This window comes from Macrotis lagotis, chromosome 5 (genome assembly GCF_037893015.1).
Source record: "Macrotis lagotis isolate mMagLag1 chromosome 5, bilby.v1.9.chrom.fasta, whole genome shotgun sequence".
Taxonomy (NCBI): Eukaryota; Metazoa; Chordata; class Mammalia; order Peramelemorphia; family Peramelidae; genus Macrotis; species Macrotis lagotis.
The window spans coordinates 42,275,784-42,291,400 of NC_133662.1; the positions used below are offsets into that span (position 1 = coordinate 42,275,784).

The 15,617-nt window shown below is 32.6% G+C and overlaps 1 protein-coding gene across 10 annotated transcripts in view; it reads left to right on the plus strand.

Annotated features, from left to right (window-relative positions):
• Window positions 1-15,617, plus strand: part of ZNF451 (zinc finger protein 451) — a 124,775-nt gene that overhangs the window by 107,008 nt on the left and 2,150 nt on the right. For 4 of the 10 annotated variants that reach the window (XM_074237275.1, XM_074237270.1, XM_074237277.1 and 1 more), the window contains 3 exons: window positions 1,217-1,403; window positions 7,990-8,067; window positions 14,701-14,737. In XM_074237275.1, the coding sequence (XP_074093376.1) occupies window positions 1,217-1,403; window positions 7,990-8,067; window positions 14,701-14,737 (302 nt within the window). Of the gene's footprint in view, window positions 1-1,216; window positions 1,404-7,989; window positions 8,068-11,754; window positions 13,449-14,700; window positions 14,738-15,617 lie in introns of those variants that run through there. The other 6 variants (XR_012478590.1, XM_074237274.1, XR_012478591.1 and 3 more) reach the window with 6 other exon arrangements.

Below are 15,617 nucleotides of genomic sequence, written 5' to 3' on the forward strand. Positions count from 1 at the left end.
TAGACTATAGAGCAACACAGAAAATATTGTATCTCCTTTTCTAGGTCTATTCATAGTTTCTACCTCCTTTGGTCCTATTTTCTTTGTTTTATCATTGGGCATAAAAATTCTAGTTTTATTAATTTAGTACTGTATTATGTCATATCTTTTTCTAATGCTTCAAATATTTTGAATATGTATGCCATGATTTGTTCATCCATTCTCTTAAATTTACACTAAATTTCTTGGTGTTTGTTGTGTCTGTAAATATTTGTTTAGGTAAGTCTTTTTTATCTGATATTTTGGGGGATGGATTAGGTAGGTCCATTTTCTACATCAGCTCCTTCTTTCTTTCCTTCTCCTTCCCTCAACCTCCTTCTTGAAACATGGGCAAGATATAGGCATGCCCCTCTTTTATACACACACACACACACACACACACACACACACACTTACAATTTCAATTATACCCTTTCCAGCTTCAAATTGTCTAGTTTTTTTTTTACCATTTTCAATTATTAAAGCCAAGAAAACAACCTGTGTTCAAGTATTCATTTCTGATGCATACTCAGATTCATATTCTTGTACGTACATTTTCCTACAAATAGAAGTTGAAAGTAGCAATCTGCATTGGTATAGTTTTTCTAACAGGAATTTCCAGTTCCATTATATATCACATGTCCAGTACTGATCCTCATCACGGTCCTGCTGATTTATATATCTCAAACTCATTTTTTCTGAGAAAATCAAGTTTTGAATTTCTCATATACATACATATTTTATATATGTAATGTTCATCCTCTTTCAGTGGTCTTTTTTTTTATTTTTATTTTTTTAGTTTTTATTAAAGATATTATTTGAGTTTTACAATTTTCCCCCCAACGGTCCTTTCTTCTTGACCTCTTATAATCACCAAACCCCCAATACCTAATTTGAGTTTGAGCTTCTTTCTATACTCATTATAAAAATCTGCCATTTTTTAAAACTCTCATTACCATAATCTTTCCCAAGCTTGTTTTTGTGCTCTTGTAATTTGTGTGTGTGCCTTATTTCCTTTCTAGACAATGTTTGTACTGAGTACAAAGATCTTGTCTGCACTCTTTTTTATTCATAATAGACTAATGATTGTGTTTTCACACATAGCTAAATATTTACTGAATGACTGTGTATAAAAATTCCAAATAGACTGTAATTCAGTATGTCTTTATTTTCCCAACTTTTATATTTTGTTCTACAGGCTGGCCGATTAGATGAACAACTACCTAAGCAAATTCCTTTCACCATTCTCTCAGGAGATCAAGGTTTTCTGGAGCTACAGAATCAGTTTAAGAAGACCCAGAGACCAGCCCACATCCTAAACCCTCATCACTTAGAGGGCGATATGATGTGTGCCTTATTAAATAGTATATCTGATACAACCAAAGGTACGCAGCTGCAGATACCATACAGTCTGCCAAAGAGGAGGAGACTTCATTGCTGAAAGAAACCAATAAATGGCTGTCCACAAGAAAACTGTTTCCCCAGTTACTAAACCAATCATAATCATCTCTGATTTTATCTTTTCTACCCCTCATAGTGAAGATTGATTTGTCATAATTTTTTAATCTATTTTGTAGTACAACTTATGCAGTTCTTTTAGATATGAAATTTCAGTTGCATTTATAATTTTACTCGGAGATAAATTACAATTACAATTTAGCACAGTTTAAAAGAAATGATTCACTTTTGACTAATAGTGGTCTTAGCTGCAAATTAACTGCAAATATAGGAATCATTTGTATAAGTATATGTTTAGCTCTATTATTAGCTTTGTGAAGATAAGAAAATTATTAATTATGCTGTTACCTCTTCCCTACAATAGGTTTAAAGAAAAAATCTGTCAGAATAAAGTCTCTAGAAGAAAAGTAAAAGAGAACACAATATATGCTACTTGAATCAGAGTTAATTCATGAGAGCTTAAATGTGTTGACTGCTCCATACGAACAGTGACTTTTTAAACATAATTTCAAAGGTTTTATTTTCCCAAGTCTGAACACCCCCAAAGTAGTCATAACAGAAGATTATTTTTTGTATTTTGCTATTTCTATTTATTTTACCTTATTTTGAGTTATTTTATTGCCATTTTTTATACTTTAAATGATTCTCAGAAATTCTGTCTTGATGGAAAAATTATGCCTTTACTTCTATTTCTACCATCTTCATCAGTGCTTCTTTTCAGTTTTTCCTCATTGCTGAACTGAGCACTTATTTAAAGAATGTGAATGGGATTTTTGTCCCTTGCATTTCCTATGTTAAATGAGATACTATAGGAAAATCAGTGACCAAAATATGAAGATGGGGCGCTTAAGAAAAAGGTATTATTACTATCTTCTGGTTATTGTCCCTCATAACTAGATGATCTCTAAAATATTCTCTTCTGAGGATCAATTATCTCACCCTTTCTCCCACCTCCCCCTAATTAATGACTTTATTTTGGCGATACCGTGGACCTTTGATCCATAAGGCACACTATTGTGTTTATTTTCTGGCCTTTGAGAGCAGTGAAGTTAACACATAATGGCAATACTAATTATATATATACTATATAAAACATATCATTTGATAAATTGTTTGGAAAACTTCAAACTGCTGATAATTTAAATACAAATATACCTTAAAAGTGTTAACATTAAGTTAAGATATGATTTCCCAGTTCTGCTCTTGAACATTTTTGAATCAGTATCTTTTAGGATCTTGGATGAGGTCAAAGTGTATTGTCTTGACAACAAACTTAATCAAGGCAATCTTCTTTGTCAGAGATGAAATTCCTTTGAAAGCTCCATTTACTTTCTCGTTTTCTTAAAAGGAATATCAATCTAATACTTTTGAATTCATTAGTACCAGGTACTATAATGGATCTTTTTATTCTATTATCTCTAACAGGGCTGTCCAATCTTACTTTTAAATATATTTTGATTTGCCTTTCTAATGAGAGCTGTGTGGCAGCTAGGCTTCCTTTACTAAAGCATTTAGTAAACCCACAGGTGGGCTGCATTTTGCCACAGCACTGCTCTATAACATTAATCCAGAGGGTGCAATTTTAGTCAGGCATTTTAGGTAGCTGTGATTCCTATGAACAATAGGATATGTACCTTAGGACCAAGGGTTTTTCATTTCAGTTTATAATCAGTTCAGTCACTGTAACAACTGTTTCAAATAAATATATTAGTTCAGATAAGTGCTTAAACTCAAAACTGTATCATCTTTGTCATTTTGGGTTTTGTGAGGTGTGGGGTACAGAAGACAGTGGAGTTAGACTGTACACTGACTCAGGCATTGTATAACTTTCTTATTTATCCTTCCATAAAGCTTAAAATTAAACTGTCTGTTGTTCCTCCTCCTAGACAGCTCAAATACTGAGTATTTTTGGGAAGGTGGAATCTCTCTGTCTAGGCTACTGCTTTCTGTATAAATTGGAAGAAATCTTCTGTAATATTGTGCATTGATTAATAGGGAATTCTTTTTCTAACTTTTAAGTAAGGAAAGCAGGTATTTGTGGCTTGACACTTCCTAAGTCTATTTGGGCATAGTTTCATGAGGAGATAGATATGAAAGGTAGATATGAAAAAGTTTATAATTCTGCCATTATTTTGGTATTCGACTTTTGAATAAGTTCCTTAATCTTTTCTTCAAGGAAGGTTTTCTCCCCAGTCTGTTTTTTGACATTGAAGACATTTCCAGACATACCATTCTCCTCTCTTGTCCAATCTATCTTTCCACTCCTAGGGATGGTAATCACCCCAAACCACCTAATTATCTGATTACAACAGTTGTTAATAGAAAGGATGTATATTTAAACTTATTTATGATTTTATTTTGACTTTGCCTTTCTTGCTTTCCACATTATCATATTTTCTTGTATTTGTCTAGATTCTTCCATTTAGCATTCTTTTGAATTCAAATATATTCCATTATATCATATGCCATAGTTTTTTTCAGCCACCCTCAATCATTCAATACATGAATTTTTTTTAGCACAACTAATGCTAAACAATTAGTTTTTTTTTCTTTGAATAAACTTTTTTGGAGGGTATGACAACAGCAGTGGGCTGGATTTGATTATTATTACTATTTTTATAGTGTCAACATAGACCTGCTTAAAAATACAAAGTTAATTATGAAAAAGTTTTTAATCAAGACCTCCATTTTTGCTTAACCAGAAAATGCAGGTATGAAGTATTTTTCAGAATGTATTCTACGCTTGAATTATAATAACTATCTTTAGACAAATTATTTTTCATTTACTTCTATTTTCCTTGCTGGCCTTTTTTCATCTCATTTTTGTCACTATCAAAATACAGTAAGCCCCTGTAGCAGCAACAATGCAGCTGTAAGAGATTTTCTTAAGATCTAGAAAAGTACATCGAATTCCTGCTGGTAAGAAAGATGGATATAATCACAATTTAGTAACTTGACTGAAAACATAGATTTTTATAGATTTCGCTGTCATTGTTCATGTTAGATACCAAGAAAAAACAAAATTAGTATTTCAGTTTTTCAAAAATTCATCTTTTTATTCTTTTTTTTTTTAATTTTTGCAAGGTGATGGGGTTAAATGACTTGCAGAAGGCCACACAGCTAGGTAATTATTGTCTGAGACCGGAATTGAACTCAGGTCCTCCTGACTCCAGGGCTGGTGCTCTATCCACTGGGCTATCTAGCTGCCCCCATCTTTTTTATTCTTAACGATTAAGTCACATCAACCAAAATTATATCACATCTGAAAAATTGCCCAGGAACTTTCTGCAACAATAATTTCTAGTTCCCTATTTCTTTTTTAAAGAAATGCCTTTCACAGAAACTTTTTTTTTAAGGTTTTTACAAGGCATATAGGCCTAAGGCCACACAGCTAGGTAATTAAGTGTCTAAGGTTGGATTTGAATTCAGATACTCCTGACTCCAGGGCCAGTGCTGTATCCACTGCGCCACCTAGCCACCCCTCACAGAAACTTTTTTTAAATTAAAGATTTTATTTGAGTTTTACAATTTCCCCCCCCCATCTTACCCCCCCCAAAGCAGTTTGTCAGTCTTTACATTGTTTCCATGTTCACAGAAACTCTTAAGGAAAATGTTTAAATCTACTTCATTATAATTGGAAATTAAAACCTTTGGGATTTTCATTTTGTTTTAGCATTTACCCTCATGTAGACATTGGCATTTGATAGCTGTTTTCATCTTCTTGGGGATACTTTGTTAACTGAATGTAGATGATTGCATGTTAAGCTTCTAGAAGGGAAGAGGCACTTGTACTGTCCTTCCATATTCTTCATTTTAATTGTTTGGAATCATAGAACTTGAAAACCAGGAAGGAACAGGAACCATAACAGATCCAAATCCATTTATGGAACAGATGAATTGAGGCTTGGAAATGGTAAGGGACCTGCCTAAGTAGAACAACTAGTTTTGGCAGATTTAAGATTAGGATTTAGGAATTCTGATTCGGGTGCCAAATTGCTTTAGCTGTGCCTGTCACTTAGTTAAATCTGTTTCTCACATTGAGTAGTACAGGAAAAATTGGGGTTGAAACAGATCTAGTTTTTAAAGTTATAAATTTTGTGAGTTTTATAAGAAAACAAGTTAATAGGTTAAAGGAGTTTCCTTGTAGTTTTTTTTATACTATTTTAACTCATCCTTCATTCCTGTATAGCCAAAGATCAACTTCAGTAAAAGTTCAAAAAAATGCTCATATCTGAATTAACATTTGTTCAGGATTAATGGTGTTGAATTTTAAACTTCAGTATAAGTTCAAAAAAATGCTCATCTGAATTAACATTTGTTCAGGATTAATGGTGTTGAATTTTAAAAGGTTTTACTATAATTCAAAATTCTCTTTTAGGAACCTGTAACATGGTAATTGGTGAGGTGTTTCTTGTAACTCCATGGTCTGCATAAAATCTCTTAACTTTGTGGTATTTGTGTAGCTGTGGCTCATGTTTGTTTTCTTCTCTGATACTATGTAACATGTAGGTGAGCTGGAATTCTGAAAGGCTAGACCTTCAAAGTGGAATCTCTATATTAAATTCTTTTAAATTGGTTTGCAATTTTGCAATTTAAGAACCACAGTAGCAAGGACCATCATATAATATATTCATGAAAGTTTGCTAGAGTATGTAAGGCTTGTGATTTTATTGGAGGAAAAGAGAACAAGCCACAGTAATAAAATCACTGATCTATTAACGATTTCATTCAGCCAGTATTTTCAGGTAGATACCAAAGATTTCACATTGAGTTGTCTTAACTCCTAAAAGTAAAGGAACATTTGTGCTTTAGATGTTCCTTCATTGTTATGTTACTTTTTCCAAGTAATATCACAATGCCTATATTGATTTCATGCATTTAATAACTAAATTATAGAACTGTCTGATGGTTTTGTTGATATTTTTCTACTGCTCTCCTGGAGGAAAGTAGTGAAAATAAGGCAACAGAATACTATTGATTCAGCTGTGAGAACTTTTGAGTTGTTTTTGTAACAAGGAAACTTTTAAAGGCATCATAACTTTGTATTTTTGCACATCTCTTAATCCCATCATAACTTGCATGTTTTCTTTTGTCCATATGACAGTTGAACTTAAGATGTTTATCTTCATTATTTTTTCAAAAGACCTCATTTTATTTTTTTTGACTGTAGTAAAAAGTTCATTATTTCCACAAACTTTTGATTTTCCTGTAGATATAGATGGAATATTTTCATAATTTTGCAAAAACAGTAGTTTAAAGTAAATTCTTGTAATACTGTTTGAATTCTTTAGCTGTCATTTATTGGATTGAATATTTCAGCAAATATTGATGTTTGCTTGTTAGGAGACATTAAAAATATACTTGAATTTGACCATTTGAGACTTTCGTGTGAGAATCATTTCATTTTCAAATTTGACAAAATTAAACTTTATCTGGATAAAAGCTACAAATTAGAATTATAGATTTAAATTAATTTTTTAATAAAAGTTAAAACATTTTAATGAAACCTTTTAACGTTTAACATTCAGTTCTGAGAGATATGGTTGTGATTTATTAGGATATGTGTGTATGTATGAGGGAAAAGGTCTACAATATTCATGACATAGGAAAAATGTGTGATTCTATTTTTGCTAATTGATGAGATTCTCAACTTTTGTCTCTGGTCAAATATATATAACTTTCATATTTCTAGATTTTTCTAAAAGCTGGAATTCTATTTTTATGTAGTGCCTACATTGAAGTGTCTAGGTACATGTTTCTTAGCAATTCTGTTTTTATTTAGTGCTTCCATTTAAGAAAATGTTCAGGTATGTTTCTTGGCACTCAATGTGAGATTCCACGAATGCATATTTGTAATCATTGATACAAATCACTGTTCCTTAACGCTAGTTAGGGGATCTATGAGTTGTTGGAACCAATATCTTAGACTTTTTTTTTGATGGGGAACCTTTTCAAACTTAGGCAAGGTGAACCTAAGGTTAATTCATCATTGGGCCTCTATTCAAAACCTTTCTAATTTTGTTAGACCAGCCAGAATTTTTACTTAGTGAAAAATTTCAAAAATAGGTCAACTATCAAATTATAAGGTATTTAGAAAAGACACTTTAAGTGGAAGATTGTTTTAAATATAGAATATATTTCTTAGTTTGGAGGGAGGGTTTTTTCGCAAGGCACTGGAGTTAAGCGTCTGAGGCCAAATTTGACCTTAAGTCCTTCTGACTTCAGGTCCAGTCTCTATCCACTGCACCATCTAGCTGCCCTCTAGGACATATATCTTAAAGGAAGCACATAAAATTGAGTAAGTTGTTTGAATTAGTATATTACTCTAAAAACATAAGATATTTTTTAATGAAAGTGGTATTTTGTATTAATTTAGAATGTGTGAATAAGGGAATGGAAAGAAAAATAAATTTCTGATACTAGTAAATTTAGATATAAAGACCATTGCAAAAGCAGTGAAACAAAATAATTTTAAAGTTAACTTACATTTATTGACATGTTGCTGCTTTACAGACAGTGACAGTAGTGAAAATGATCGAACAAGAACAAGCAGAAATGCTATACAGGAAGAGGAAATCAAGTCCAGAGAAGGTAATCATTGATTTTTCCCTTTTTTTTATTCCAATGATACGAATGCACAGCTCTGGGGAGCATGTAGTTAATTTAAATGGACTTGCAGAATATTAAAAATGTTTTAAGGAAAATAGAAGACTTGATAAAGGTGTTTTGTGTTATAGATCTATTCTGAAAATTCAAGGATTATTTGATTGTAATTATTTGTATAAGTTCGATTCAGAATTATTTTGGTCAAGTAGTCTACCATTTAAAAATGTAGATGGGATATAATTGATACCAAATTCCTTTGTTCTTATATATAGCATTCTTTACAATTTATAAAGCAATTTCACAGAGATAGGTTTTGGTTTGGGATTTTTTGGATTATGGAGTTTTTTTAGTCACAAAGCACTATGAAAGTATAGCTAAGGGAGTTAAATTATTTCTATTTTTATAGATGAGAAAACAGTTATATTGAGATACTAACTTTCCTAGATCACATAGCAATTTTGGTGACAAATTTTAGACTGACCTGTTTTTTGACTCATTTTAAAAATCAAAATTCTAGAAATCCAAAACACTTCCTTTTCCACTTAAAGTATAAAATAGAAAAATTCAAAAGTATTTGAATCATTTGTTAAGCTATTTATCTTGACAATTACATTCTTTTATATGTATTGTGATAGACCAGTTCTACCAAATTAAGTTATTTCCTTGTTGGTATTCTTTCTTATACCTGGAAATTAACCTACATTCTCAGGTTATGCCAACACAGCCCAAACTTTGAAAGGAGGTCTATCAAACTGGAGATCTGAGTAAAGTTTTAGTGAACAATTGTCAGTTACTATCTCAGCTAATTTTGGAGAAAAATTTGGCACCAAGTGATCAATTTAATTTGACTATGACATCTACTTTGAACCAACTGCTAATATTTGATACAGTTTGCTTTGGTGGAGGAGTGGAGATGGTCATGAATCCTTATTATTACAATTAAGTATAAAATAATATCAATAACAATTCATGTTTAGAGTTTAATATTTCCAAAGTGCTTTACTCACAGCAGCCCCACTGGGTAGGTAGTACTATCCCCATTATATTAACATTGGAATCAGGAAGACAGAATTTGACTCATTCTAACTATGTGACCTTGAGCAAGTCACTTCAACCCTCAGTGCTCCTGTAATTTTCTAAAATTATAATTGTAGAGCAGTTGGCATTGGCATTGGGATTGACAATATTTTTCCTTATTAATTTCCTGTATCACTGTATCTTCTTCCTGCCCTTCCCCTCCTAATTGTTAAGATGATTAATCTTACTAGTATCTCATTTTTCATCTTCCATACCTACATATTAGTTGTAGTTTATTTTGATTCTCATGTCAAAGTGCTTTGAACTTGCCAATAGGAAGAACTGACAATAATCTATTATGTTGACGCATTTATGTGGGTTTAAAGGTACAATGAGCATTAAGGATAATTGCTTTTGGAGTGGAAAGCTAAGTTAAATGTAGCCCCACACAGAAATTCATGTATAGAGAAAAACATCTGTGAGAACTTCTGTTCTCACCTATATTACAATTGTCTTAAATATACTAAGACTTTGTGCTTTTGGGGGGGGGTTGATTATAATTAAAGCAGTAGAAGATATTTAAATGAAGTAGAAAGCTTAAAATGCAACAGTTTTTTAAGACAATATTCTCTGTTCCAGCATAATCAGTATTGTCCAAGATACTGTTTTACAGTCCCATAATATTTCATTAAAACAATGGAGACTGATTTTGAAATTTAAACAAAAGCAGCCAACAAAAATGTTGCTTATTAAAGAGACTAATTAAAAAAAAATAAAGGTGATTAAATAGCCAAGAAGTTCAGACTTATCAAGCTCTTGTTTGTGACTCATCTCATTGAAAATGTCTAGGCAACTGGTTATTTAAGGTGATGACCACATCCAAATGCTTTCCCAATTTTCCCCTACTATCCTGTTTTTATAGAGTTGGAATGCAGGAAGGGAACTCAAGAAAATCATCTTATATAATATTTCACATTAGGGTTGTAGTTTGAGGATTTAAAATTTACAAGTGAGAAGAGCATTTATTTTGAAATGTGTTTCAAGAACAATACCTGATTTTTAACCTTCAAATTGATATTTGAATTAAATGAAACTTAAACTCTCTTCACATGTTGAGTGATACCAGTTTACCTTGCTTAAATTTGGAATATTCAATATCTCATTTGAATTTCTAGAGGAGAAAAATGATAGAAAAGGGAGCAGATTTTAATTTGATAATTAGAATTCTTGTATCTTAAGATTATAAAAGGGAATGGAGGTTTAGAATGTTCATTAGGATTATTTATAGTTCTATCTTAAATTATAGTAATGTGAGCTCTCTTGCTTTGAATTACTTTTATTTTCTTTTTAGTATATTGTAAAATTTAAGCACATTTATTTCTGCTAAGAAGGCTCATAGGATTTAGAACTGTAAGGGGTTTTTGAGAGATCATTTAGGCTACCTTTATTTTACAGATGAAAAAATGAAGTCCAAAGAGGAATATTGACCTAGTATACCTCTTATGATTAAACTTTTTGTCCCTATTGCAAGGAAGAATCTATTTTACTGTTTTGATAGAGTACTTTTTTTTTCACAGATACCTCTTGTCAGAGAGATAGTATAAGTTTCATTATCCCCATACTTTTTTTTTTAGTGGTTTTTTTTTTTTTGTGCAAGGCAAATGGGGTTAAAGTGGCTTGCCCAGGGCCACACAGCTAGGTAAATATTAAGTGTCTGAGACCAGGTACTCCTGACTCCAGGGCCGGTGCTTTATCCACTGTGCCACCTAGCTGCCCCCATAGACTCTTAAGATTACAGTCTATGCTAAGCTAATACTCTAAAATATAACCAAGTAATGGTTTATAGTGAGAGGCAAATAACTTTTGATAGATTGTAATTTGTTAAAAATGCATAACATTTCAACATCTAGGTATCTTTTTTAATGAAACACATCTAAAAATTTATTAAAAACCTATAAAATCACCTCAGCAATTTATTGAAGACTTACAATTATATTGGAATTCTATTCTATAAAAAGTGGCTGTCTGCTCCTCTCCTAAAACAGCATAGTTTATAACATTTAGAGTGTTGAACTTGGAGTCAGAAAGTCTTAGGTTCAAATCCTGCCTTAGACACTTATTAACTATGTGACCCTAGGCAAGTCACTTTAAATTTTCTTGTTCTCTGTTGTACACCTGTAAAATGAGGGAGTTTGGACTAGAGGTTCTCTAAGGTTCCTTCCAGCTCTAATAATCTTATATATAATGAGTTATTCCTTGATTGAACAAAATTATAAAGCTAATAGAATGCAAATTTGGAACCATCTCTGCTCTCAGATAATGGGCTGAAATTGGAATCCTTTTATGTTGTACATGACTTCATTAAGGAAAAATTTTACCAAATTAACTTTGATTCTTTTACATATTATTAGCCAGTGGATCAAAGAAATGCTATAGTCTATAAATAGCATTTCAAATGTCTCTCATACAATCCTTGTAGGATAATAGAATAAAATGATAAATGGATTTAGAACTAGTGGAATGATCAGACCTAAAGAATAAATGATAAATAGAAGTAATAAGCATTTATATTTATATATAGCTCCTACTTTGTGCCAGATACCATGTTAAATACTTTACAAATATTCTCACTCTGTTGTTATTCCCATTTTACAGTTGAGGAAACTGAGAGGAACAGATTAAGTGACTTGTCTGGGGTCACACAGCTAGAAAGTGTCTGAGACGAGATTTGAATGAAGCTATTCCTGATTCCAGGCCAAGTACTGTATCTAAAGTATATATTACATTCCTAACACTGTGCTAAATATTTGAATAAAGCTATTCCTGATTCCAGGCCAAGTACTGTATCTAAAGCATATATTATATTCCTGTCACTGTGTAACATTGCAGATAGAAATACAAACAAGACAGTTCCTTTCTTCAAGATGCTTAAGGAGGGATAGTGGGAGGGAAGACACTCGTACAAGTGTGGAGAGACCGACTCATTTGGAAATGATCAGAAATTGACATTAAAAACTCACATATAAAGGGACCAAAGGAGCAGAATCCAGGTTTCAGAGGGAGGGAGTTGAGGAACATATCTGGAGAGGAAGCAGCATATTCGGGAAATAAACTGGATAACCATATTGAGGGGGGGAGGTATCAAAGGGATCAAGTATCTTTTCCTTGGTCCTTTGTTGTTCAAAATTAATAACAAGGAACATGTATATGTATACACACACACACACACACACACACACGTGTGTGTGTGTATATGTGTATGTATATATATATGTGTGTGTGTGTGTATGTATGTATCCTGCTCTTGTTGATTTGTTTGAATGATCTGAGACTTTTATTAGGCAATAAGCGCCTTATTCTTAAACATAAGTGGGACACATAATTGAAAAAGCTATTGTGATTTAAGACAGCACCAAAAGAGGTAGTTTCAATAACAAGGTGGCTGTAGTTTCACTTTGTTCTTTAGTTCACACCTGAGTCAGGTCCTAAGAGATAAGCCAGTGAGAAGTTGTGACATAGTCCTAAATAAGATGTGATGTAAGGCTTGGTTGAAGGAAATAGGGATATGTAGCATGGAGAAAACTTAAAGAAGGATCCTGATTGCATTATCTTTAAATAAATTTGAAGACCCATCAACTGGAAAAAGGGGGATTAGACTTGTTTTGCTAACAATAGTAGGAGCAGCAATGGGTAGAACTTGGAGAATTTTATCATGAAAAACTTCCTAAAAGTTAGAGCTAGCTAAGAATGGAGTGGGATGTTACAGGAAGATAGTAGTTTGATCCCACACACACACACACACATAACCCCCAACTCTTTACCATCCCCTACACCTATTAGAAAGTTTCAAACAGACATGTCAACTATTTCAGAAGGGATTGATACATTGGTATAGACTGGATTTGACGACTTCTTGGTTTACCAACTAATACAGAATTTGTGAATCTTAATCTTGGCAGTTGGTCAAGTGCTATCTCAATTTACTTGAAACCCTTAGAATTCACAGGTTCTTTGACAGGGTTAATTGGGACTTAAAGATATGATAAAGTAAAAAGAATATCTGGAAGAAAGACTACAAAGTGTAGTGCATAGAAAGCCATCTTGGAATTTAAGAAGTTCTGGGTTCAAGTTTTACTTGTTATGGAGACTCTTCTCTGCAAGTCTTTTAACATTACCCCACAGTAGTGTAATCTCAGGTCTAGTTCTAAAAAAAGGAATATTTGCCCTGAAAATCAAAAGATGTGTTCTAGATCTGACTCATTGAAATTTTTCCTCTCTGGGAATCTTTTGAAATGAAAACCATAGGGGCAGCCAGGTGGCACAGTGGATAGAGTACTGGCCCTGGAGTCAGGAGTACCCGAGTTCAAATCCAGCCTCAGACACTTAATAATTGCCTAGCCGTGCGGCCTTGGGCAAGCCACTTGACCCCATTGCCTTGAAAAAACATCTAAAAAAAATGAAATGAGAGCTGTATATATGAACCTTTTGCTTCTGAAGGTGTATTTATTTATATCCCTATTTCCTTCAACCAAGCCTTAGACCACATCTTATTTAGGACCTGACTCAGGTGTGAACTAAAGAACAAAGTGAAACTACAGCCACCTTGTTATTGAAACTACCTCTTTTGGTGCTGTCTTAAGTTAAAATACCATGTTCAGGGATCTGGTTATTTGAATAAAAACTTCCTAGTCTTATGATATAATTAAAAATGATTGATTCTAACAGATCACTTTATCTGATCATTCTCACTAATTGCTTTAGTGAACATTTCTTTTTTTTTTTCAAGGCAGTGGGGTCAAGTGGCTTGCCCAAGGCCGCACGGCTAGGCAATTATTAAGTGTCTGAGGTCGGATTTGAACTCGGGTACTCCAGACTCCAGGGCCAGTACTCTTGTCCACTGTGCCACCTGGCCGCCCCATGAACATTTATTTCTTAAAAAGTCTTATAATTACACTCAACATAGCAGTTTTTCATATCTTTCCCAGCTTCTTTCTGTGGAACCAATAAACTGGCCATTGAAGGTCATTCCACATTTTTATTATTCAATTTATAGTACCATGCCAGAATTTTATTGGGCATACATTTAACAAGTGTCCATTGAAACAGTACTAGGAAAAAGGTAATAATTGTAGGGTCCCTTTTTGTGTATTTCAGGCATTAGACTTGAAGCTTTATTAGATAGCACTCCACAATTACGAAAACATCATGATGTTTTGGTGTGAAGTATTTGTCAGTATTAAAATTGTTAGGTAAAAATACCTAATTTTGTTTAGTCTTCTAATATTGCTTTTGATCCAAAGCAATGAAATTCAAAAGAAGAAATAATAGCAATAAGTTATGTGTTTGGAAAGTACTACTCATTTTTTGTATGTATTTTATGATCCTTCTTCCTAACTAGAATGTAAGCTCTTTGAGAGCAGAGGCTTGAGTTACATGCTACTTTTCTATAGTTTTGTATGTATACAAGTAAACACATATGCATATACACAAACATGTATTAGTAGATGCTCATTGTGTTTTCTTTTTCTGGAATTGAAGTGAATTGAATTGACATGACCCTAATTTATGAATGTGCTAATTGTTTTTTCTCATTTACTCAAGTTCTCTTTAGCTGTGAAATACAGAATCAAATGGCCAGGTAAAACTTGGGATCTTGATGTGGGTTGGTCATTTAACTTATTTCCAGTTATTTAATCTGTTTTTTTAGAATTTTGGCTATTAAATTTACAAAATTACCAATTGTTTCTATTGAAATTTGCAGAAAATCTTCATTAACCTGTCCTTGTTGAAACCCTTTATTTAATTATACTGGCTACAGTAGCAGAAACTACCCAGTTGTTTTACAGTGCAATAGCTTCACTATTTCTTGATAATAGATTACATCCAAGTTAATTGTAAATCCAAATGTCTTGAAAATTTGTACCTGTAATTCACAGATAGGACTACAAATATATGAAAAGACAAGCACAAAAGGGGGTATCCTGTAGGTGATGTTTAACAGATTGACATCATGATTTAAGTCATTTATAAATGTGATAATTAATGTGCAAAATAATTCTGACTTAAAGCTAGAGGACCAGTTGATATTGGTGATTCTTTAGATGTGTGTAGTACAATTTTTAAAAAAACTTCAGCATCAGATTCATGATGACCTTGTTCCAAAACATCCATTTAAATAGGTCATTCAGCTTATAAAACTACTAAGTACCAGTAGTGATACCAAACAAAATATATGAAAAGACAAGCACAAAAGAAGGTATCCTGTAGGTGATGTTTAACAGATCAACATCATGATTTAAGTCATTTATAAATGTGATAATTAGTGTTTAAAGTAATTCTGACTTAAAGCTAGAGGACCAGTTGATATTGGTGATTCTTTAGATGTGTGTAGTACAATTTTTAAAAAAAACTTCAGCATCAGATTCATGATGACCTTGTTCCAAAACATCCATTTAAATAGGTCATTCAGCTTATAAAACTACTAAGTACCAGTGGTGATACCAAACAAAATATATGAA